General features: G+C 41.7%; 1 protein-coding gene across 7 annotated transcripts in view; it reads left to right on the plus strand.

The window, feature by feature from the left end:
- DPYD (dihydropyrimidine dehydrogenase) overlaps window positions 1-26873 on the plus strand; it is a 538071-nt gene that overhangs the window by 300242 nt on the left and 210956 nt on the right. For all 7 annotated transcript variants that reach the window (XR_006414940.1, XM_044432357.1, XM_044432363.1 and 4 more), the window contains one exon: window positions 5152-5367. Coding sequence is in view for 6 of the 7 variants with exons in the window: in XM_044432357.1 (XP_044288292.1) it covers window positions 5152-5367 (216 nt within the window). In the remaining variant the exon portion in view is untranslated. The remainder of the gene's footprint in view (window positions 1-5151; window positions 5368-26873) is intronic.

The raw sequence follows: 26873 nt of genomic DNA on the forward strand, positions 1-26873 counted from the left end.
AGGAGCAAATCAGAACTGTGATGTAAATTCGATCTGTCAGACACATGGTCAGGAGCTGAGACTGAGAACTGTCAAGTGGTAAAATAAATTGTACCACTTCATCCTGCAGGAAGGGAATCAACATTTCCATTTCCTCCCTTTCCATTGTTCAGGCTGGACATGCTATTGGATCTGGCACTGTCAGTGGAGGCATAGATGGACTCAATGGTGTGGAGCATCTTTTATCAGCTTAGGTGGCTATGCCAAACACATCCTTATCTGGACAAGGATAGCCAAGCTACATTTAGGCACAATTAAACTGTAAGCTCTTGATTGGATTCTTGCAATATGTTAGCCATGGGGCTGCATTTGAAAGCAGTCCAGAAACTCCAGCTGGCCATAAAGAGGACAGTGAGATTGTTAATGGGGACTGGATAGTGTGGTCCTATGAAGCCAGTATGTTAGCTTCCAGGCCATGTTGAGGCCCTATTCAAAGTGCCGTACTAGCAAGCTCTAAATGGCTTGGGGCCAGCTTTTGAAGGGTTGTCTCCTCCCATATATACCTGCCCAGACCCTAAGATCATCCTCAGCAGACCTGCCATGGAACCCCTGCCCTGTGGAATTTAGCCAGTCCTTTCCAGTGTGGTGGCCTGGCTATAGATAGGAACTTTCCTGAGATGCTTTTCCACCTGCATTGTACCCTTTCTGAGACCAGGTGAAGACCTCATTTCCCCAGAAATTTTAGGTTCAGTCTCAGTTTTAAATCCCTTATTGAATTTTAAATCTTGTGCTGCTCTTAGCTTTTACTCTGGATTTGACTCCTATTTTATGCTGTAATGTTACACATTTATACTGTATGTTAGTGTTGCATTTCTATGGTGTGAATGTTTTGCACAGGGGAGTGGTCAAAAATAGTGCCCGCCACTTAGAACCTGAGGCGGCATAGTCCTAACATGTGACGGTCAGCTATGTCATATGTAGAGGGCATGAGGTTGGGGAGGCTGCTCTCCTGCCTAGTTCTGCTATACAGCTAGGCCGGACCAGTCAGTACTGGGTCTCAGGAATGGAAAGGTGATGAAAAAGAGGCTTGCAAGTAAACTTAGCACGTAACGATAAGAAGGTTTTGTAGTTCTCTGGCTCAGCAAATGAAGCAGTAATGCAGCCTTCCCCAAGTTGGCCTCCAGGTGATTTGAACTACACTGCCCCAAATTCCTGACCACTGGCCATGCTTGCTGAGGTTGATGGAAGCTGAAATCCAGAATATCTGAAGGGCAACATGCTGGGGGAGCCTGCACCTAATGGAAAAGGTTGGTGTGGGCTGATTGTGCATAACTAGGTCAACTGAAAGCTGCTACAGGTATGAAGAGAGTGTTATGTTAGGTAATGACCTATAAAGCCCTAAATGGCTTGGGTCCTGGTTACCTGAAGGAGTGCTTACATCCATATATGCCCAGCCGCCCCTTGAGATCGGCGGGGGAGGCCCTTCTCCGGGAACCCTCCGTGAAAGAAATTAGGAGGGTGGCTACTCGGAGGAGGGCTTTCTCCACGGTGGTGCCTAAGTTATGGAATGCGCTCCCCAGAGAGGTCTGCCTGGCGCCGTCGTTATTTGCTTTTCGACGCCAGGCGAAGACCTTTTTATTTAAGCGGCATTTTAACTGTTAGTATTATTTGATCTTATCTGGCCAGGGCGGCTTATTTTATACTGTATTTTTTGGATTTTTAATGTTTATATTTATTGTAATTTATTGTTGTAAGCCGCCCCGAGGCTTCGGCGAATGGGGCGACATAAAAATGTTTTAATAAATAAAAAAAATAAAATAAGTGAGACCACGATTCTCCATCCAGGCCCTCAAGGCTGTGATGGACCCACTGTGGTTCCCTTGCTTGGTCTGCTGACTTGGTGAAATGTGACTGCAGAATTTTTGGTGCCGGCCACGCACACATAGGAGGAAGCAAACCTTAAACTGAAATATTGCTGATATTATTCAACATCTCACATCCACTGTGATCTGTTAAAGAACACAAGGGGGCAAATTTCCTCATAATTAAAGGCAGTTAAATCCAGTTTGGGGGATTATTTCAGGACAGCTTTTTGGGATGCTCCATGGTTTGTGCAGCTGCTCCCAAGGTGGCATTTGGTGGGAACTTTCCAATGGGCAGGAAGAATAGCTAGAAGAAGTCACTCCATTGAAAGAAGGAGGATCAAGCACACACATTAGAAGTCCAAGCAGCAGGCACAGTGTGAGGCCTCCCTTAAATTTAACACACTGACTTAATTAGGCAGCAGTTCATTAGCCCAGCCAGAGCCTGATCTCTGTTGCAGACAACAACTTTTTCAATTTGGTGTTTACCTTGATCTTTTGGACTGAATGGCTTCCTTGACCTTCAGCTCTCCCCTTGGGCCATTCTCTTTTGGGCACCCCTTCCTGACCTGGATGCCTGGCACAGCACATTCTATGACCTCTGTGCATTTTGTGACCACTGGGGTGGCCAATAGCCTAGGCTTGGCATTCGGGGACATGCGAACAGGGAAAACAAGAACTTTAATCTACAAGATGCTGCTGTGCTGCCATTGGTTTGCATCTTTGCCCTCCATTTGCCACTGGACCTACCTGCCCTGCATTCATCCATGCCACCACTGCAATGCCGTCTCCAAGATCTCTTCCTTAACTGAATGTACCCACTGCAAGAGTTCCATACCCCTTTGGCCAACGTAGTGTTTTCCTAGGCAGCATTGAGCTGATGGCTCTTCTGCATCAGTGTTGCCCAACCTGGTACCCTTCAAAGTTTTTTGCATGGGGCCCAACAACCATTGGCCCCAGCCAGGGCTGGTGGGCTTTTTAGCTTGAGACATCTGGGGTACCAGGTTAGGAAAGTTTCTTCTACATCCACCAGATCTCCTTGAGCTTCCCTAGGTCTCTGCTAAACATACATCTCAAGATGATGGATCACATGAGCAGGAGTCTTCCTTTGCATAGTAGCATAATTTTATCCACTAGGACCCTGTAGGCAAAAGCCCTGGGGGCTGGGTTGCTGTGTTTACCTTTAAGAATTAATGGTAGAAATTGCAGGATGAAAGCCTTGTCCATCAGCGGATTTATACCTTTATGTGCTATTTGTTTTCTTTTGTGGCTGCCTTTTGTTTTGTTTTGCTTGGCTTTTGTTCTGGGTTGCTAAGAATCCAGGAATCGGGCCAACCCTTCATTATACAGATTGTTTCTTTTCGGAGCTGAAGGAGTTTGCTTTTGCTGAAGGTATTCGACTGCAGAAGAAAATAACCCACTGGACACCAGAAGATGTATTTTGTTTTAAGTGACCAAAACATCTGAAAAAGCAGTGAAAGGGAATATAAAGGGGTCATCTCTAGAAAAAAAAAGCAAGCTGTTTAAAGCATAGCATCCAGATAGAATGATCTGGGAAAGTCTGACGTGGCACTTATCTTGCCTTGCAGAGTGATATTGGCCAGGATGGTCTCTGAGTGCCTTTAAAACCTGCCACTCGGTCTGGCTCTTAGTATTGCCCACATCTTCAAACTTCATCTCTTCATTCAACAGCTCAGAGGCAGAAGTATGTGCAACAGCAGAACCACCTGCTTTTGAGCCCCAGTGGTCCAACTGTATTTGCCTATTTGAGCTGCCTTTTTGGAGGTGTCCTGCTTTCTCCATCTGGCAGAAACTCCAGAGGATTCACGGGACTGATGGAGCAAGGAGGGAAACACATGGCCTAGCTATGGATTGTGGTTACACGGACAAGTTGTGGTGAACCCTGGGTTCACATGCTCTCTCATCTTCTTCCCTTTAGTGCGCAAGGAGATGGGAAGTTTCACAGTGCAATGAGCCAGATTTACCAGTTACATCTAAGAAAAGGGAAAGCATGATTTATGCAAACCACAGTTTGTTCACAAGCACAGTATCCTAGCTAATGAACAAAGGTGGTCTGTACGAATCAGTTTTGAGTGTGTGGGTGTCAGGACCAAAAGTGCCCTTTGTCACAAACCAGGAACAGAATTCCCTTGCCTCCTTTCCTGAGGCACAGAGAAAGGGGCAAAGGGGTTGTGGAAGCCCACGGACTTGTGCAGAACTGCAAACTTTGCTTTGTCTTATAGGTGCACTGAACTATTGCCTCTAGTCTCCTAAGGTGTCAGGCAGGTCGTTCTGGGTCACAAGAGTACCCCGCCCCTAGACTTGGAGCCCTTGAACCTGCCACAGCCTCATCTTTATTTATTTTAATTGCTTGACTAGATCTGTTTCATGGGATGTTTCTTATAATCATGAAGGCACACAAATAAGAATACGCAAAGGGAAGTGTAAGAGGAATTTTTTTCTCTTGTTCGAGGACAGTGGAAAGTGTCAGAAGCCATTTCTTATTCTTTTAGAATTAGGAATCGAATCTTGTGAGGGCAAAGTAAGTGAGCTACCACTTGCAACAGGAAAGTGGAGCAGATTCTTTTTCCCCAAATGAAACATTTTCCAGTGCTTTGTTTTTCACAGACATTTTCCCATGTCATAATTACATTAGCAAAAACTAATTTGTGTCACACATATGCTATTAGGCAAGTTTAGAAGTTTCAAAGTTGTAATTAATGCCTGTCAGACAACCACATTAGCAATTGTGTGAAAGAACGCATATATGTTATCGAAATACCTCTGTGCCTCAGAATGTGATGGAACTAATAAATACTGACAACAAAACCAAAGGTGCTTAGTGGAAAAGAGTTGAATTCTGTTGAAATGAATGAGTGGTTGCATTGCATCATGCACAGTTCTTTGGGTTGCTAAAATGGATTAATGTGTCAACAGTTTTCTGTGCTTTTCCATGTTTTTCTTAAATGTACACAATGTAAGGCAAGCACATGCTATTGTTTTTAAGTTGTTTGCAAGTCTTCCAATGAAATTTCCTACATAATACAACCTTTAAATCTAATTACATGTGCTTAATTTTTGCTCACACAGATTTTAGGTCAAATCTTTGTGGTGTATTGGGACAAAGAAATAGCATGGGGTATGTTTTGTTTTGTTTTGTTTAGAAAATACAAGCAAATTAAACATGCTAAATTAAATCTCTCTAGGGATTTTGTGAAAAACTGATCACTAAGTTGCACTAGCCTAAGCCTCTTGGAAGAAGGGCGGAATGCAAATGAAATACATGAACTTTTTTTGTTTATTTCTGCAGTCTTTATATGGTGGTGCAGTTCCTGCTATACCCCAGTTGCCCCTTTTCTACACACCTATCGACTTAATAGACATCAGCACAGAAGTGGCTGGGCTCAGGTTTCCGAACCCCTTTGGCCTCGCCAGCGCGACTCCGGCTACAAGTTCGCCAATGATCCGCAGAGCCTTTGAGGCAGGATGGGGATTTGCAGTTACCAAAACATTTGCTCTGGACAAGGTAATGAACACCGAGTGTTATGTGTGTGTCTAAAATAAGCTTGCAATGTTGCTAACCAGGATCTGAAAAATGCAGATTTTGAAGACTGAATTGAACGTTTAAACTTGTGTGATTTCTACATTTCATTTGAGATGTCCGTTTTCCAGGAATTAAATGTCAAATTAGGGCCGAAGTTGATTTAGCCTTATCTGGGCTTGTGCGCTCTCTCTCCCCCCCCCCCCCCCCCCCCCCACACACACACACACACACGAGCTTCTCAGTGAAGTATATCTCCATCACCTCCATACTGTCAACTGGAATCTGATCCTGGTAGGGGCTAAATTGTAATGAAGCTTCAGAGCTTGCAGAACACATCAAACTGGAGTCAATAGGATATGCTCAAGCGGAAACTTTTCACTATGGATATAATGTAGTGAGAATTCTAGAAATTCTAGTCCACTGCAAACAAAGTAGACCTCTCATTGCCCATGTTACTGTGTCATAAATATACAAGGATGAGTTGCAGCAAGCTTTAGCTTGACTTTCTGCTGAACCACATTTTTCTGGTCATCTGCAGCTGGAATTGTGTTTAACTAAAGATGATTTCAACAAGCCAGCTTCCATAACGTGGTTTGGAGATTACATTTTGAAACTGCCATAGCTAGTGTTAACCACAATTGGTCATGGAGGCCTTTTTTCTGTCCCACAGCAGGAGGGGATCATGGAGCCAGAGTACACTACAGCTTATTCTTTCTCACACATGTCATGCTAAGCCACAGTGTAACATGATTTGTGAATGCACTCATTGGCCATCTTCCTGCTATTTTCCTGAAATAAACTTAATTTCTCACAATGCAGTTTGGTTCAAATTTTATTATGCCATTTGTCTGTCCTAACCTGGATGATCCATATTATATACGGGATTGAACTGAAGATGGTAGAGAAAGCCAGGGAAGCTGTCAGGCAAAAAGCCTTTCCTTTCAGTTTTCTTCCCTTGTAAAACACATGCTTGTTCTCTCCTCTGCTCTTTCCTCCTTAATGTTCAGTCAGTCCAATATGTACATCTACAGGTCAGCTCTGTATATGTATCATTCCAAGCATGGAGTTGCCCAGAAGGTTGTGTTATAATTGTTGTCTAGCCAAAATTAATTCTGGATCACTGGAGCAGTCACTTCTTTAATTAAGGTGCTGAAACCGCAGGCAGTGCTACTGTGTCTTGTGTTGTTCAGCACATTTGCAAAGCTATTGACCTGGTGACCATAGTTTTGAACCATTACCCCCCATGCCCATCTCTGCCTTGCTTCTGTTTCACCTCCGTGATCTCTGCGCCTTCCACTGACACCACATCATTGGAGCAGCGCCTTGTGACATGCAGACCCAGCTCTGCCATTCACAGAAGTCTTGATGTGCATTTGCAGTTCTTTCTCTCCCCCAAGATTTGCAGCTTCTGAGCTGTAGGATTTCGGCTAACAAGTTTTGAATGGGACATTTGCATACTACCTTGTAACAAATAAAAAATCAGGCAAGATTCTGACCTGAGCACCTTCCTCTCCCAAAATACTGCATGGGCTGTTTCTCAGTATAATGCTACTCGTTGCTCTAGTTCTCAAGAAATGGGAGTGGGCCAGGGCTTCGAAGTCTGTGTAGTAAAGCTATGGCTTGAAAAGTACAGCTTTGTGGCTAGGACTGACTCCCTGCCATGCTCCCACTGAATTATCTGGGGTAAAATAGCTGAATTACAATCTGTGTTACACTAGACAGCAGAAGGCAAAAACTACCCTTCCTCTCAAACACTGGCAGCAAAAAGGCTTAAGAAGGGCTGCCTTTCGGTTGCAAGGTGAAAAAACGAAGAGGAGGACCCAAGCCATGGTGGCCCACATGCTAGCAGTTCCTGAATGGCACAGGTCAAGGGAGCTCACGCAAGGGCTCCTGATGACTGATCTTGTACTGGGAATGCGTGTTCCTGTCATGCATTCAGGGGTGTGGGAATCAGGATTGTTGTAGTCCAGTGCATCTGGAGGGCCCCAGTTTGGGGAAGGTTGTCCTTTGGCCTCCTACATTGATCTCCCCATGTAAATCACAGCGATTCACTATTACAGGGAAAATAGAGCCTCGTATCTGAGGATAATGCTGCCTTGAATGCAAAACCTTGGAGATGAATAACTTGTATATTGTATATTCCATCCCTTTTTTCTCCTTGCGTACCCCATACATCATGACTAGTAGATCAGTAATTTTATCTAATAATGATACTCTATTGCACTTGAGATTGAAGTAGTGAAAACATTATAGATATTATAGCCGAGTTGTTATCTGAAATTAGGAAAAACAGTGTGCATGTGCACCATGCACACACAGACAGACTCACAGAGCTTCCTTGAGTGTTCTGCATGACCTCCACCCACTCGTCCATCTCAGTGTTTATTTACTTCCTCTGGAATTAACAGTCAATACACTTGTGTTTTCTAGATAGTCAGGAAAAAGTATAAATGGGAGGAAGAAAAGACTGAGAAGGGTGAAGACTGAATCAATTTAATATATTTTGCACTATATAGCTTCTTAATTTAGAGTCATATCTGAGGAATTACCTGAAAATATAATCTGTATCTAATAAGGACATGGAAATTGAGTATATTCCCGTTTGTAGTACATAGTCATATTCAGTATGAAACTGCAGTGCTGTTAGATATTCGGTTGCTCTTGAATTAACATCTATGAAATCAAACTTTCTGGAAGCACATGGGTTCTTTACATATGTGGTATATTTCTGTTCTTTCTACTGGATACCATGAACTATCAAAAATATGGCATTTGTTGACATTCCAAGACAACTTTTGTGAATGCCCCAAAGTGTTTTCCTTCTTTGTAGTGCTAGAAAGTCCATGCCCAACAGGGTGCTGTACACTGTTTTCTTCCTTCTTCCTTTGGGCAGGACCACATTTCTCTTCATACTCTAAGAGAAAGTGAACTAGGAAAGCAGCTGAATGATACAGTTGGAATTTAGCTGTATGCTGCCCAGAGAGCTTCGGCTATTGGGTGGTAGAGAAATTATTTTTTTTAATCATATTAAGGATGCAGTCCATGCAAATTTAAAGAAAAAAGTCCCGCAGTCCTACTTTTGCCCTAAATGATACCAAAATGCAGCACCTTGTTTTCTTTAAAATAGCAAAGTTGTTCTATTGACATTTGCTAAATCATGAAATATTAGTAACTGTTAATAATGACTATATACAATTCTATAGAATTGTGTTGAAAAACTACTAAAATGCTCTGTAATAGGCATGTGGAACATCCCTATCATGTATACATACAGATATTGACACAGATGGTATAGCTATAGATGTTACAATTACAGATACAGATAGGGCATGCCCATATGATAAATAAATAGCAGCTTCCTATGTTACAGCAGAAAAAATACTTTTAAATGGCCAGCATTTATTTGCAAGTATGTTGGCGCATCCACTAGATTCGTTGAGTTCATGTTACAATTGTTGGCATGTTTGTTTATAGAATGGTGTCAAATTTGTGTATAGATCTCAGAGGATGGCATATATATATATATAGGAAATTAACAACTTCAGTAGCAGTTGCGGTAATATGAAGAAGCATTTTGGAATCTTGGGATCTTGGAATTACAATTTCAGACTAAAAGTTAGAAAAAGAAATGGCTACTCTGTAAAGTTACCTTTCACCCCAGCCTGGAAATAGATCTGGTAATAGCCAGACTTTATGTTTTCAAAAATGAAGCTTACCTGCTGCTACTTTGTTTCAAAATCCTAGGTGTAAGTTGAGTCTTGCAATACCTACCCTGGCTAGTTCATTCAGACTACAATCTTGAGACTTGGTTTTAAACATACAGCTCATAGCCACAACATCTGGCTCAGTCTTTCTCTTTTTTCTTCCCCTCATTACTCTGCTTTCCACGCCACATAAGCTGTTCAAGAGTGCTGCAGAGCTCAAAAGTTTGCTTTGTGTTTTTTTGAGATTTCCATTGCTCCCAGTAAAGGGCAATATTCCATGCTGCCCATGTGCCACCAGAACCCAGCTCTGATGCTTGATTTAAGTATTAGTGGTATGTAGCTACCGCTTCCCAGTGCAAGGAGCGGTAGCTACAGACCGCGGTAGCTTCCACAGAAATGTGCTGAAATGGAACTGGTCGTTTCTGAAGTTACTCTAGGACAGTGGTGGCGAATCTATGGCACGCGTGCTGCAGTGGGCACACAGAGCCCTCTCTGTCGGCACATGAGCCAAGTCACCCCAGCATCACCCCAGCAGCCAAGCATCGGGTAGCAGCGCACATGCGCATGCTCAGGAAGGAGTAGTGGCGCCAGGCGATGATGTCACGAGCTGCGACTCATTAGATGCGACTTGTCCGAGCTTTCACATGGCTGGTCAGTGTGCTGCCAAGGAGAGGGAGAGAGGGAGGGAGGGAGGGAGATGTTTATATCATTGAGAGCTCTATTATTGCATTTTTCTTTTCAGACAAAAGACATTTATGTATGAGTTGTTTCTTCTAAACTAAAACCTCGTATTCAGGTTTTATTGCAGTGTTGGCACTTTGCAATAAATAAGTAGGTTTTGTGTTGCAGTTTGGGCACTCGGTCTCTTAAAGGTTCACCATCACTGCTCTAGGAAGTGTTAGGCTTGCCTTGCCCCAGTGGATCCTTCTGATGCAACATAATCAATGGAGGCTCCAAAGGGAGTTTTGGATACTGACCAAGGATACTGACCAAATTCTGTGCTAAACACAGAATTTTGGAATAGCAATCGCTGTTTTGATGGTCTCCATCACCAGTTAGATGTAATAAGATGTTTTCTGTTACATGTTTCAAGCATGGGTAATGTGTCTTGATATTTCAAAGAGGTCTTTTTCATATATGATGAGGAAAAGAAATGGTGCACAAAAAATGAAGGCATGTAATGAACATTTTTTTCCAATTTTTGGTTACAGCTTTGGTTAACACACCTTAATGTTTTTATCTAATGTATTAGAAAAGAGATATAATGAATTTACTGATTTCTACTAAAAGTAGAATGCAGGTGGTGCAGTGGGTTAAACTGCTGAGCTGGTTGTTTGAAAGGTTGACAGTTCGAATCCACAGATGGGGTGAGCTCCCGTGCTTCATCCCAGCTCCTGCCAACCTTGCAGTTCGAAAGCATGCAAATGCAAGTAGATAAAAAGGTACCACTTCGGTGGGCAGGTAACAGCGTTCCGTGCACTTGGGTGTTTAGTCATGCCGAACACATGACCACGGAGACTGTCTGCGGACAAACGCTGGCTCCCTCGGCTAGGAAACGGAGATGAGCACTGCCCCCTAGAGTCAGGCATGACTGGACTTAATGTCAAGGGGAAACCTTTACCTTTACCTTTTTACTAAAAGCATTTGGAATGGGTATTGGGGTGTCTTGATTTGGCAGACATTGACAAAATAATAGATGCAGTTCAACGGAGAACCACATCTGAACAAATCATCCATATAACATTATTCCCCCTTATTGGAATCTACATCATAGACATGTAATACTTGACTGAATGTTTTCCCTCTTTTTTCTGTATACAGACTTTTTTTTTTTAAGTGTGCACATGGCTGAGGGGAGGAACAGATATTTAAAATTCTAGTTTCAGGACTTGTTCTCTCACTGTGTACAGTGTTATTGTAGCAGAGAAACAAGAATAAACACAGCAGGGATGGCAGAAATATTTGCTTTGATTTTAGCTGTTTCCTTCATTGGTAAAAATGTAATTCTGATTAATCAGAGACATCTGTCTCTACTCTGCTGGTGACATGCATTGATTTGTGATGCTGTCACTTTCAATAACTTACAGAAACTGTTGCCTTTATTAAACTTCACCAGCAGAAATAAACTTGTGGAGAGACTTCATCTGAAAATTCCAGTATTTTTTTTAACTGTGGGCTGCTTCAAGTGCAGTGAACTTAAGAACATAAAGTGTGCCCTGCGGGGTACATCCAAAGATGTATATGGTCATGCATTCTATTCCTATCGTAGCCTCTAGGTGACCAGGGAAGGCCACAAGTAGGGAGTATGATGATACCATCCCATTCATGTTCCTCAGCTACTGGCATACACTGTCTCTGGACGCAGCATATAGTTTCCAGGATTAGTATCCATTGTTTGATATCCTTCATGAATTTGTCTAATCCTCTTTTAAAGCCATCCAAATTAGTGTCCATAACCAAGTCTGGTGGTAGCAAATTCCATTTTTTAATGTGAATCCTGTGAAGAGGTACTTACTTTTGTCTTCCCTAAATCTTCCACCCTTCACCCTCAAAATCTTCATGTGATTTTGAGAGAGGGAGAAAAATTTCTCATTATACAATTTCTCCACACTACACATGATTTTATACACCTATGCCAAGTCTCCCTTTACCCACCAGTTTTTAATATTGGAAGCTTTCCACAATTAGCTTCACAAGAACAAACTAAAATGACACACCTGCCAGTGTGTTCTTTCGCCCTCCTTCTGTAGCCATGAGGCGATCTGAAGCATTTGCTTCTGTTTTAGATTAATTCCATCTCGCCATGTCATCTGAGCTGGGCAAAGTATGGTTAATCCCAACTGTGGGTAGTTGAAGACACCCCTTTGAAATGGGCAATGGGTGGACTTGATTAAGCCAATTCCATCTGCATTTCACACTTTGTTTGGTACCTTTTATTCTATCATCTGCTCATTGATGGAATTTGACTTTGCACAAATGCAGTCATAGACATTTGTGCAAATTGGCACTTGTGAAAATATGCAAACTGTATGTAAATCCCTCCAAATTGAGAGTTTTAAGTCTGTGATAGGGGCATGGGAGAATGCATCGTTTTGGTTAGGTTTTTTTATTATTATTGTGACTAAATCTGTATAAATTTACAGAAAGCTTTAAAAATGGTCCACAAATCTACAGAATCCATGAGACTCAGGGAGAAAAGATTATCTACTGTGGAATGAACAGATCAGAGTCTTAGAAATCTGGATTCACTTGAATCCATGGTGTGTTTCTTTGACATCTCAACTTGAGACCAAAGATTATGAAGCTGGATTTTTTTCACTTAATATGCTTAACATAAGCCTAGTTTAGGGTTTGAATAACACACTAAATTGCAGTTAACATAATATGGCACAGGAAGCCCCCCCTCCAGTCTTTTTGAACGATACTGGAGAAGGAGAGTCCCCTAACCCTGAGGTCCAGTCTCATGAAGATAAACTCCGGTTTAGGGTTCCATCAGAGTGCAGCCTCTTCCTGCTGTAATATTTGCCAAGGGTTTGGAAAAGGGAGGTGGGATTAAAATCCAATTCCGTTAGAAGAAAGATACAATGTTGCGAGAAATCTTCAAGGAAGTAGTGTGTGTGTGTGTGTGTGTGTGTAGTTAATTTACGGAGGAACTTGTAACAGCAATGATGGCATGGCATGTTTAGAGAAGATGCTTGCCAATTAGAACTGCTGCCTATATGAATTAACTAATTGTGCTAAGAAATGGCATTTCTCCATAATATTAGACACTCTGATTCATGCAGCAACCAGTGGTGTTTCCATAGGGACCGATATGGGAGACACATGCCGCTCTTTCTAATTATAAGTGCCAGCACTGAAACACAATGACTTGCATTGTCCTCTGTAATGTCAGTATTTTTGTTGAATTGAACTCACACTGTAAAAAGCGTATTTTCTTTCTCTGATATCACAGCATAGTAATTTACAACATGCTAGTTACCATTTCGGGTTTCTACCTGCCCCTTCCCTCTCCAGAAATGACTTAAAGCAACATTACAATTCAGAACTCTTGATGCTTTTAATACAACGAAATTTGTTCCATGGAGTTTTGCTGTAATATGAAATATTAATATTTTACAGTTTGGTTGTGATGATGAAGTACAATTTGCCTAGCTTGCATATGATAAAGTAACTATATGCTTACCAAGGGAGTTGCCTGAGAATTAGAGCCCTAGTTTGAGCATCTGCCTGAAATTTTATTACCCTGTCTGACTGACAGTGTTTCCCTTGTTGTTTTTCTAGACTGACAGCTGAATATTGCACATTATTTATTTCTTTATTTGCAGCAAATATGTTCAGCCAAACTTTGTTTCCCTTCTTAAAGAACAAAACAGGAATTTAGAACTTGCTTTTGATTTTCACTCTACAGACACACACACACACACACACACACATATGCACACTTGACATTTGTAGATGCCAGATTGAAGTCTAGTTTGCTATAGCCAAGACAGACCATTGACTTGCAGTGAAATGCCACTTGATATCTCAGTAAACAGAAATATTCTATGCTTTATTGTGTAGACCATATGAAAGCTACATAGGCACTCTTTGGAGAGACAAATAATCAGATTGTTAATGTCAAATGAAAAAAAAAGTGTGTTTGCCTTTCTACTAAATAAGATCAAAGCCATTTTTTATTAACACCAATCCTAGGGGTGGAAGGGAAACCTATGTATTTTACAGGATATCTCAGCCCATGGAGCTTTTGCCCAGTGACTTGAATTATTTATTGTTTTACAATAAATGTTCCACAATTCCACTGAAATTGAGACGTATTACAAATGAGAAAATTGCAATAAAAGATAAGCTGTGAAAGGAGCAATGTATTTCATTTGTGAGGCTTCATATTTGTTAAAGAAAACACATTTTTAAATGCTGATTAATTCTTTATTGATTGGAAATTGATGTACCAAGGAAATTGATGTACCAAGGAGTCTCAATCCTTTTTTTCCCCTTGCTGCTGGGACTTCTTTTGCAAACAGCTTTCTTTTTGCTTGTAAAGCTGTGTGCATTCTTCTAAAAATTTACTTTTAGAAATGTGGCAGGACTAAAACAAAAATGCTTAGTTAATCAAAAATGCTTAGTTTAAAAATAGTGCTGTGCTGAACATCTTTATTTTTTCCATTTTTGACAATTTATGGAGGGTGAAGACAAAACAAAAACTCCAGCAAATGCATCTGGGGAGGTGACAATTTTGAAAAATGTTCCCCTTGCATAGGAAAGCAGGGAGAAAAAAGGGCCATTTACTTTTTTAGACACATTCTTATGATTGCTAGACAGAATCTAGGTGGCCTTAGGTTAATTTGGACACCCAGTACAGAACTTAGAGCTCACCCCAGCCCACCTATGCAGAAAGAACCACACTTATTTTTGGTCCAAGGTCATGAGAGGAACTTTGGAGATGGGCTTCAGAAGGAAGGAAGGGCAGAAGGCAGGCTCTGCTGCCATATGCAATATTCTGGCAGTGCTTGAGTCTCCTTGCCTTGCACTGTGGGGCAAAATGCTTAAATGATTGAGATTGGCCATCCAAGTGTTTTGCATGGCGGGGCGTATACAACAGCGACCTTCATCTCTGCACTCCTCCTGTGATGCCTAAGATGCCCTCTGGCTTGGGAGCGTTGTGGACACTGAAATTGGATTGGAGTGCCCATGTAGGAAGTTAAGAGATCTCCTTTACTTTTAAGTTCAGAACGGCCCATGTGCTTGAATCAGTGTGGGACCCTTTTTTGGACATTAAAAAGGCGCCAAGCCCTGACATGTTACACCCGAGAGTACTTAGAGAGTTGGCAGGGGTTCTCTCACGCCCGCTGGCCTCCATTTTTGAGGCCTTGTGGAGAACGGGTGAAGTTCCAGAGGACTGGAGGGTGGCATCAGTGGCCCCAATTTTCAAAAAGGGTAGTAGAAGGGACATGGGGACTTACAGACCTGTTAGCCTTGTGTCTATTGTAGGAAAAACAATGGAAAGGCTCATAATAGAGAGAGAACTAGTGGTGCTAGATAGGGAAGGGAGGCTGACAGCCACACAACACAGCTTCCGCAAAAACAGGTCCCACCAGACGAACCTTGTGAAATTCTATGACAAGGTTACGAGATGGCTAGATGGAGGGGATGCAGTGGATGTGGTATACCTGGATTTCAGCAAGGCCTTTGACAGAGTGCCCCATGATATCCTGGTGGAGAAACTGAGGAGTTTTGGGATACACCAAAGCACTGTCCAGTGGATTAGGTCATGGTTGACTGACTGAAAGCGGAGGGTAACCATTAGTGGGGAATCATTGGGATGGCGGCTAGTGACAAGCGAGGTCCCCCAAAGCTCTGTCCTGGGGCCAATCCTGTTTAATCTTTCCATAAATGACATGGACGAAGGGGTGAACAGTCTGCTTATCAAATTCAGAGACTATACTAAAACTGGAGCAGTGGCCACAACTGAGGAGCAGGTACTCCAGATCCAAAAGGATCTGGACAGACTATGGAAGTGGGCAGGAGTCAACAGGATGGCGTTCAATGTGGATAAGTGCAAGGTCTTGCACTTGGGGCATAGGAATAGGTGTCATAAGTACAGGTTAGGTGACAAGTGGCTGGAGAGCAGCACTTGTGAAAGGGACCTCGGGGTACTGGTTGACTGCAGGCTAAACATGAGTCAGCAGTGTGATGCGGTGGTCAAGAGGGCGAACGCCACCCTTGGTTGCATAACCAGAAGTGTGGCTTCTAGATCGAGAGAGGTGTTACTACCACTCTATATGACTCTGGTGCGCCCGCAACTGGGGTATTGTGCTCAGTTTTGGGCCCCTCATTACAGAAAGGATATAGCCAGGTTAGAGTCAGTGCAGGGCCACAAGGTTGGTGGCCGGTTTGCAGGGGATGGGGTGTGAGGCGAGAATGAGGGAACTGGGTGTCTTCAGTCTGGAGAAGAGGAGACTCAGAGGGGATATGTTGGCGACATACAGGTTTGTGCGGGGATGTCACATGGAGATGGGTAGAGACCTGTTCTCCCCTGCAGAGGAAGGCAGAACGCGCCCCAATGGAGCAAAGCTCAGGGAGCCAAGGTTCCATTTGGATGCCAGGAAGCACTTCCTGACAGTCAGGACCCCGAGGGTGAGGAATGGGCTTCCACAAGAGGTCATTGAGGCCCCATCAGTGAGGGTGTTCAAAGATAGGCTGGGCGTGCACATGGTGGGCAGGTCGTGAGCAGAGCTGGCTGGTGCCAGAGGTCAGACTAGATGACCCGGGAGACCCCTTCTGACTTGCTCTGTTTCTATGTTTCTTTAAGAAAGACTTCTTTAGTGTAGCAGCAATTTTTGAATGCTAATGAGAGAATGACACATCATGCAGTCTCAGGGGAATTCCGGGTTAAATCAAACATTCTATTAATCACAGATGCAAGAGTTCTGTGTGCTTGGCTTGCTTGTCTCCCCGTAAGCATGCAGAGCCACGATCTGGATGATGACAATGGCAATTAGGATGGGGGGATGTTTAAAATGCACGTTCCCATTTTTGGTTGCAAAACTTTACACACACCACCATGGGATGGCAGAAAAGTGGAGAGGGGTGGAATCAATGGATCCTAATGGGGATGTTTTCTTTTTTATCTCTCCCCCTTATCCCAGTGGATGTAATTCTGGGCCAAAAATGAATAGCTGTGGTCTGGTTCCAAATGAAGACCATGCACATTTACACACAGCTCTGGTATATTTGTGATTTAAAGGATGCATAGTTTGTCCTTCAGGAAGTGTTGTCAGGATGAAAGCTTGTGTCTGAAAAGCCTCACAATATTACAACAGTTACGGATTTGCATCAAGGTGATTTTATAGTTTTCAACTAAATTAAAGGAGGATCCTGTTGGCCACCTACTGTGCACCTGATATAAATAGACAGATATTCAAAATCACCCCCACCTTGTGAAGGGGGCTGAAAAAACTGAAAAAAGGGGGAAATCATGTAAATAGGGGACAGGGTCCAGCACAGCATTAAAATATATATGGTTAAATTAGGTTAAAATCAAAGGTTAGCATAAAAATAGCCATTTGGCTATTCAATAAATTATAACTTGCAATATTATACACATTAAATGTCCATAGGTATCCAATGTTGAACCAGAATTTTGCAAGTGTGTTGAGAGAGGGGTCCCCACTGGTCTTTGTTTCTTTATACGATCCATATAATTTGAAAAGATTAAATTATATCTGTAACAACACAATCCCATTGCCCTCTAAACAGGGACTGGATTCACACAGCACAACAAGCAACCTGGCATGGTCGCCATGGTTCACAGGAACTGTCCTAAAGATAATCAAGTGGTTTCTATGTTGTCATGATCACTATCCTCCCTGCTCAGTCCTCCTGCTATTGGCATGGATTCCATCAGCCAATGGAATTCAACCCCAAAGTGCACCTCTCCCTGCCATTGTCGTCTGCCTCTTCCTCATTGGTCTGCACATAGAGTCTGGCTTGCGGGAGTGGCTCCTGCAAGTGCTGCTCTTTCTAGGAACTCTGTGGTAGTTGTATACTGGAACTGTGGAAACCATGACCCTGGGTTCAGACAACACAAGAAGCCATGATGGTACCATTGTTCCTTATCATGGTTTCTAAAGACCAAAGTTATCATGGTGACTGGGTTCAGACAACATGCCAGACCAACAATGGTAAAAAAAAAAAAACACCATGGCTTTTTGTGTTGTAAGAACCCATCTGGGGTCTACAGGGGCATAGGCTTCTGTGTAAGCTGGGCTTTGACATCACAGCTGGCACTCCGTGCTCGGAGCATCCTCCCCACTCCCCTTGCAGCCAGTGCAGAAAGAACTGCACCAGTTGCCTACCCAAGGTTGCAAAAGTAACCTCAGAAAGCCAGTCTCTGGAGCCCAAAAGTCAAATAGAGCATTCAGCACAAGAAATAAATGAATATTTGCTGAAACTTTGTTGCTGAGCCATAGAGAATATAATTTCTGGAGCATTAAGTGACCTTGGAAAAAGCGTTTAGTGGGTGTTCTAGGGGCTGGAGAAAGAGGAAGGGAGCCTAGCATTACCAAGATGTGCAGTAACCTGGCCATGCCTTTGCCGCCCTACTTCCTGCCTTAAAGTGCTAGACTTGGCCAAATTTGGCTATCCAGATTTTTTGCCAGGTAGGAGGAATATGGAGGCTACCTTTGTGTCTCTGCTTCTCTTGCCCTGTGTAGTTTTCCAAATTTGGAGGGATGCAGGCGTCTCCATATGAGTGTGCCATAAATTTCCTACCTCTGTAATGCTTCTGTAATTAATGACACTAGATGCTTCATTGTGTGGAACTTTTATTACCCAATCCTATGGTGCCTCTTAACATTTTTTGCAAACTGTGCATGTCTATTCAATGCCAAGTTGCAAACCTAATAGTGAAAAGGTGTTTTTGTAGACCCAATAAAAGCTTTGAGATATTGCATGGATTCAGTTACTATACAAACTAATTGACCAATCTTTTTGATTTAATAATGAATTAAGATAGGAAACAGCTTGTCCATTAAGTGCAGGACTGTAACAATCAGCAAGTTCTGTTTTACCTGATCTATTTCTTTCATTCTCATTTGCTTCTAGCTTCTCCCTCTTACCAACCACACTTCACCAACCGCTAGAAATTAAATTGACCAAAACAATTTCTACGTTTAGATATAAAATGAAAATACAACGTAATGTAGGGGAGTTAGATAACTAAAATATCTTAGCACAACAGATACTCATATCCATATCTATATGAAAATGCCTTAGAGTGAACATATACTACTCTAAAAAGTGTCTACAGATTGTGGTAGTGAGCTAACATCTGTTATTTCAGGTAATATTTTCTATTAAACTTCATTCCCAATATGCAACAACTTTTACTGAACCAAAATTGTAGGGTAATGTATGCATGGAATCTTCACTTGCCAGCAAGGACAGAGGGGTTATTGGTAGGAAGTCTTGCTATAGTTCAGTCAAAAGTCTTTTTCCCTGTTGTGTTGCAGTATTAGATTGTTTGCACACCTGCCATTTCAATATTACTCAAATAGTGGTCATTGTGAATAATAGCTTCGCTTGTGGACTATATTAAGTCTTCACTGTATTACAATTCTTTGGCTAGGATTGTATGCATCAGATTCAGAAATCAGGATTATATCTGAATGTGTGTGTATGCACATGTAATTGGGTTAAGAACTAAACTTTGAAAACAAAAGAAATGCCATCATGTATTTTGGTCCTGAAGAAAAATCTGAACATATTTTCATGCTGTCTGTTTATCAGTGTGTGTGGGGAGGTGGGGGGGGGGATCCCACCCCAGCAGCTCAACTTTTCCAAACTTTTCCTTTATTTTTTTTTTAATTTCCAAAATGCAGAATGTTGGGTAGAGAGAATAAAGCAAAGCAAATGTATGAAAATTAGCAGTGTTTGAAAAAAGCAATCTTATTCAATTAATTCTGTACAAACTGACCTTGTTCATATTTTCTGAATCAGTGTGTGGTTTGGAATTAGTTAACTGACAGGCCAAAATTATATTTTAAAATACGCATTTTGAAAGAAAACACAAACTGTATGTTGAGAGGAAATGCATTTATAAATACCTCTCTATATACATATATAAATGAGAATTTTGATGCTTAAAAAAAGCAGGTTAATGCAATGATGGGTGGAGACATGGGTGAATGAATACATTCCAGAGTGATATAGAGGAAAAATTAAATGCATAATCCTAGACAGAAAAAGTTCTACAGCTCCTGCCATAGTTGGGTCTATTGTCTGTTGCTAGTCACTGATGGTAACTTGGTAACCTCTGTACTGGTAGAGTCCATCTCATGCCAACTGGCATGGCCAATGGACAAAGATCATGGAAGTCTTAATCCATCATCTCGACGGCACCGGTTTTCCCGGTCCTGTAGTACACAAACTGAGCTGCATAGACCCTTCTCTGACTGCATAAGGCAGCTTCCTTTGTTCATATGATTCATTTCGGTTGCAGAATTTGGTTTCTTAGTTCAGAATATGGATTTATCTTGAACTTACTCATTTGGATAGATGCAGAACACAGACTGTTGATTAAAGTAAAAGACACTTTGTAGTTTGTTTCTCTTTTCTTCCCTAGCAGCTACTCAAACAGCACCAAATAATTTAAACCAGCCAAAAGTTCAATATGTGGACAGACCACACATTGATTCCCTCACAACTTATTTCTTATGTAATATCAGTCATTGCTGTTTGCCTAGATGTGTATAGTGTTGGGATCGGAGAGTGCTAGATATGTAGTAGTGGTTGTGTATTGGAATGTGCAAAGTAGAGAAGGCTGTCACAGCAGTCAATAAGTTCTGAGAGGTGTTGACTAATTGCTTGCTAATTACACAGTAAATTGTCTAATTAAGCTGATGGTTAATTAGGGTGCGCTTGCACAGCAGTCTTGTGGAATTTTTGTCTGATGTCTAAGAAGCAGCTTGTGTAATTGGCAAACTGGTAAAGACTGGCAGAAAACATGACTAGAAAATTTGCTGCCAGAAGATGACAGAATAAAGATGCCTTGAAAGTAAGGTCTATCATGTGAACATTGGTGGATTTGTTTGAGTTCCATCACTCTGCACAAGTGGGCAGTTTAGGAGATGCAGCTCCCAGGAGCCTGCAATGCATGAAGTCTTCAGTGGCCACAGTTGATTGTCTTTTAAAAATGCCTTCAACGGCACCGTCAGTGCCCGCTTAGACAGAAAAAATCTCTAATATTCAAAGCATATGCATATGATTTCAACCTAACGGACCTTTTTTAAAAGTCCTGAAGAACTATTGTGATGCTCTTCCTGGAAAGGATTGATCTTTGTGCAATCCAGGTCGCAACATTCTGTCACAGTTTAGAATGGCCAAGAACAAACTTAGATATATGGAAAGAAGCAGTTCTGTCTTAATTCTTTGGTTAGGGTCATGAGGGCTGGATCCTCACAGTGGTCTCTTTACCTTTCTTCTGTATAAATGAATGGTTTACATTCTCCTAGCGCAGCCTTTCTCAACTTTTTTACCTTGAAGTAATTTTCATATCTCAGGGAATGCCTGCATAAAAAATAGGCTATAAAGGTAGGCTGCTCCAGATTTTTCAGACTGTATAAACCATTAGCCCCAGTCAGCATGGCCAACAGTTGGGGATGATGGAAACTTTAGTCAAAACTTCTAGAGGGCATCAAATTAAGGAAGGGTGATTTTGATGCATCTTCCAGTCTTTCTACCCCTCAGTCCAACCAATGCACATGCACTCAGAAGTATCACAAAATTTAATTATTTTATTTATTTATTTATGTACATAGTCATATGCCACCTATAACTGCCAACAGGCCTTCCTAGGTTGCTTACAACAACGTATTAAATATATTATACAACATATTAACATTTTTATAAATAACAGCATATATAAAACTATTAAAAGATTAAAAGATCTGTATTATTTTATATCATTATGGTTGTTTATTATACTAATAACAATAACTCCTCCTCCTCCTCCTCCTTGGTACTATTATTATAATTTTAATGTTCCATACCACTCTGCCACCCTTCCTGTAAGAACTGCATTGCAGCTTAAGAGGGGAGAGGCCCTGCTAGCCCAACCTGATCATCCTGTGGCATGGAATGCATTAACTTCAGGCTTTGTTTGTGCCAGCGCCATGCCCCAAAGATAGACCACTCACACACATTCACATTCTCTGATGCATTCACAATTTCCCCACCAAATGATCCATGCCCTGGTGTGTGTATGCCCAAAATACACGAGAATAACCAGCTACCAACAAATTGTTCCAGATGCCCTCAGTTGGCCGTTTTACACATAGATCATGAAAGGGTTTTGCGTAACACAATTAACACTTTCCAGTAGGTTATAGAAGTAAAAAGTTACAATGGTCTTTCCCACTTGCATACCATAGATGCTCCGAAGGAAGAGGGAGGACAGGGTGCTGTTACATAGAAGAGGAGGAAGATGGACTGGGCTGGTGTGAATTGCCCTTTGTTTGACCTGCTGTTATCTGTCAAGTGCCAAACAGCTTTCTCTGGAATGGTGCCCAATTAGTGTCAGCCATCTTTCAAGTGTCAGCCATATTCACACATGCTGATTCCTAGAAGGGAGGGTTTCTCTCTGGCCTGGTCATGTATCAGTGATTGCATGATTGTACCTGTGTGAGTTATGCCTATTGACCTGTACATCAGAACCTCCTGTGACCTTTTGTGGAAACTCAGGGTTCTGAGGAACCCCAGTTAAGAAAGCTGTTCTAGAGCAATGTAATTTTTATTTTGGATGGAGGCATAAGAAAACAGTTGCGGGGGGGGGGGGAGGTAGTAGACAAAGGAATTTTTAGAGAATGAGAAGCTAAGAACACAGAGAAAGAGCTAGATGAATGCCAGCATGGTGTTTAGGGAGGGCGCTTACCAGAGTTGAAGTGAAGAGCTACAACAGGATGCGGCAAGGGCCTGGAGCCTTCTCTTCACCACTTATAAAATGCCATGGTCTTTGGGGTCAGTTGTAGTCCATATCAACCTGCGGAATATAGCAGTTATTTTGCATTAAATGCATAACAATTAGCAAATGACTAATGAAAAAAATTGCTTTCAGGTTTTTGCTGAAGGACTTCAACTGCAACATCCTACTTGTGCTTTTGCAGCCAGAAACACTTCCATGCATCCACAGCATGAAATAGCACCAGACTGTTGAGACAAACCCTCAAAAGGTCATAGACCAACAGCTTTGAAACCAACTAAGAGCAGGTGCTGGGAGCTGTCTGGTCTGGGGGAGCTTGCTGGGCTTGCCCATGTGTGTGCATGCGCATGTACACACACATATATGGGAGTGGGTGTGATTTAAATGTTTCGGGCTTCCGAAATGAGGACAAGAGAAGCGCCCACAGATGACTGAGAATCATTTACAGATTCTCTAGCCAAAAGTGCACACAAAAAAGATGTTGCAAGTGGAGAAGGCTAGAAAACTCAAAGGCAAGATGAGTGATTTAGAAGCCTACCTGTTATTGGTGAAGAACAAAGATCTTGTGGGAGAATCAGAAACCTGGTTGATTATTCATTATAAGTATTTTTCTACTTGCCTTCAGTTGTATTCCCAGGGTAGTTTTTTTCAAAAGAATAAAGTAATTACATTGCATATACAAAAGGTATAATGAGCGAAAAGCCGCAAAATTATAAAAGCAGTAGAAACTGTATTCAGATAGCATCTAAGAAGCCTGGAGACAGAAAGGGATGTTGCCTGACGCTGGCAGGATTTTCAGGTGGGTGTTAAGGTGAACCTTTGTAGAGAGAGCTTTCCAGCACTGGGCACCAGCACTGGACAGACCTTCTCTGTGTTTCCATGAAAATCAATGGGGTATGAATATCCCTGGGCATGCAGTAGGAACAAATGGGTCTGCTTAGGCAGAGACAGTGCAGAATTGGATCGGTCACAAATTCCTTATAAAGAAGCTTGGGGGGGGGGGGGGGGGGGGGCGCAGAGTGCAAATTAATCCTCCCCCCATGCACATTGTCACCAAACTATCAGAATTCTTCTTATGTATTGTGCTATTTGTTTTATTTCTCTATTGCACAATAACCAAGGCTTTTGGGGTCGTTCACAACAATTTCTCAAAACTGCAATTAAAAAAAAATACAGATACAATAAAATGGTATATTTTATCATTCCTTTTTTTTACTGCAGTTGTGAACTGCCCAGAGAGCTTGACTGTTGGTCTCATGAGTTGGGGTTCCTCCTTCACGCATTCAAAAGCCACAGACATTCTTCCTTACAAAGACTTCTTTACTGACTAAAAAGCACACAACACCTTTAATGAATCTCTGAGCATACCTGGGCCCCACCCATTGGAAGGGGCCCTTTGAAAGTGAGCAAGAGCCAGGGCAGCCTGGTCTGCATTTAAGAAACTGCCCTGCACTGGATCGCCTCCCGCCAGCTGTATATCTTGTTTTGTTCCCAGGAACTACATGCCTGGGGAATCTGGCCTTAAGATAAGCATCTCTGCTTCTCCTATCTCAAGTTCTTGGAATTCCCAGACTCCACCCAGTTCCTCCTCACATTCTGATTCTGATTCCTCTGAAGTCCATCCAGCAATCCTGGAGAACAAGCATCCAAAGCCACCATCTTTCTCACTCCCAACAGATGGATGGTTTAGAAAATAAAAAATAAGTACACAATATAAAATTCCAATTTGCAAATTTAAAACAAATTCCAGGTTACAAATTTAAAATTCCAATATACAAAAGTGTAAAAACATCTGAAACCATTTCAATAAAATTTATTTATTTAAAACTTTTATATACCATCTCATTACTGGTGTCTCGGGATGGTATATAACTTGGGCTTAATAGAACAGCCAACATAACCCAACGTGTCATTAAATGCCATGAAGTACCTGGGAATATAGGGCAGTTTTAACTAGGGGCTGAAAAGATGGCAATGCTGGTGCTAAGCAATAAGACCACAGGAGGAATTTATTACCAACGAGAGAAGAAAAGAAGGCAGAAATTTGCATAAAATTGGCATAAGCTCATAATTGCTTTGAAATAATCACTAGAAATATGGAAAATTCACCAGCAGGAAGAATGTGACCACATGAACTATCTGCCAGCTCCCCCTATTGGCCAGGTGCTAGTAGTGAATGGGCAATTTTAAGGCTGTAGCTCTCCCTTCTTACACTTCCTTTGTTATAACGGTCTAGGACTAGCCATCCTTCCAAGTAAAGATGCCTTCAGACAGCGCTTTATTCTGTAGAATAGGACACATGGTCATCCTAGGTTGAATATACTAGATTGTATCCAGACTTAATCAATCTTAAATGATCCCAAAAAAATAAATGGGACAAATTTGGTTATGACTAATAGTATAGCTAAGTTTTAGTCCAACCCACTGGGAAACGTTTGAGACTTAGTCTAACAAAGATTAATACTTGGGTGGTTGTGTACAAGCCGACCTCTCCTTTTGTTTCATGATTGAAAGTATTTGGCATCCCCCAGAACCAAACGCTATCAGTTGATGGGTGTAGGCCACATTCTGTCTATTAGGCTAAAGAATTTGTTCTTTATATGAAAAGTACTCTTTCTTGCTCCAGGCTTTCTAGTGTTGACATTCAAGATTATGCCAGAAAGAATGCAACTTAATAATACAACTTAAAAATGTATTACCCACATTCTGTATTCATGTTTACTCTGAATGTCTTGATCTATTTAACTTCTTGTAGAGAAAATATTACTAAGGACAACAAAATGAGGCATGTGTAGAAATGCTAAAATGAAAAATGTGGGTTTTATAAGTTGTTTTGTCGTAGCTGAGTGAGGATTCAAGGGAGGGTGTGGGGGAAACACTGAGATCAAACCAGCCTGTCTAGTGAATCTGTACTTTCATGCATCTCTTCTGGCTATATCTCTCCCTATTTGTGCCATTAGCATTTTCATTTCAAAACATGACAGTTTTCAGTGGAAAGCAGTAAAAGTTTCAACCTGTGGTTTTAAATTATTGATTTTTTAAAATAAATATTGAAGCTGTATTTCAAGTAGATTTTTGGTGATTTCTGAGGGTGGAAACAGTTCAGAGGTAATCTTATATTGAAAAGGTTGTATGTTTTGAAGAGCCTTAATTTATTGACGTTCCTCTCAATGTTCTGTTGATTGCTGGGAATATTTTATTCTTCCCCATACCTTGAGAATGAGCTTAGCTGCCCAGGATTTGCAAGGACAATATTCACAGCGATTTATTTTGGACTGCATAAAGTTCAAGTACACAGCACCCAGAAAATGAGATTTCTTTTTCTAAAAATGAGATCTGAAGCATTTGGATTAATGATCAGCAAGGGTAAAAAACTAAAAATCTGAAACCCTAAAAAGTAAGGTATGGCCATAATTCTCAGGGTCCTCATGCACTAATGCTAGTGTTGAGAGCTGTGTAGCTCAGGGCACTCAGTGGCTTTGGGTTGCAATCAAAGTAGTGAGTCTTCCAGTTTACTTTGGAGGTAGGCAGTAAATCCTTACCCAGTGAGATGGGGAAATGGAGCAGGTGGCAATGGAAGCTTGCTGAGCCAAGGACTCACCAGAGGAAATGCTCTTGTAAGCAAGCCTGATACTTAGCTGGGCTTACCTCTGAGGTCATGCGAATGCTGAAGCTTCAAGGTTCGATGCAATAGAGCTGTGTGAGGCAACTTCCTCTGTTTGTTGGCTTCCTCTGGATGAGGTATGTGTATGTGGAGTTCACACCTCTTTCTGCAGGGACCTCCTGCTTTGCACATTTGCAATAAGTTACACTTAAGTCTCCCTTCTCTCCCTTTGGTTGTTGTCACCTTCCTGATCGAAGTGTAAGGTCTGAATTCCTCAGAGCAGAAACCTTATTGTGTTCTGAACTCTGATGATGTTTTACAAATGATAATGAAGTGCAGAGAGAAAAAGTTTGAGTCACTTGTGTTTCCTTTATCTCAGAATGCTTATATTACCCAAGGTCACCCTTGGGTACCCTTTGGGAAGCTGAAATGACTTGGGAAGGCTTCTCATGAATAACAGAAAACTCCTTGAGATAGGTCAAGGTGGCATCTAATGCAGTGGAGCTGCAGCACCATAGGAACTGGAAAACTCTAACATGAATAACTCTCATTGCATGTACATACTCATGAACAAATCGTGTTGTGGCGTTGTGGAGTGAGACAAGCAGACAGAAGACAGCAAATTTGCCGCAGCCAGCATTCCCATCCTTACAGGAAATATTTTGACAATAAGTATGGTGTTGGCTGAACATCTTGT

This window comes from Varanus komodoensis, unplaced genomic scaffold, assembly GCF_004798865.1.
Source record: "Varanus komodoensis strain SLA01 unplaced genomic scaffold, ASM479886v1 scaffold24, whole genome shotgun sequence".
NCBI lineage: Eukaryota > Metazoa > Chordata > Lepidosauria > Squamata > Varanidae > Varanus > Varanus komodoensis.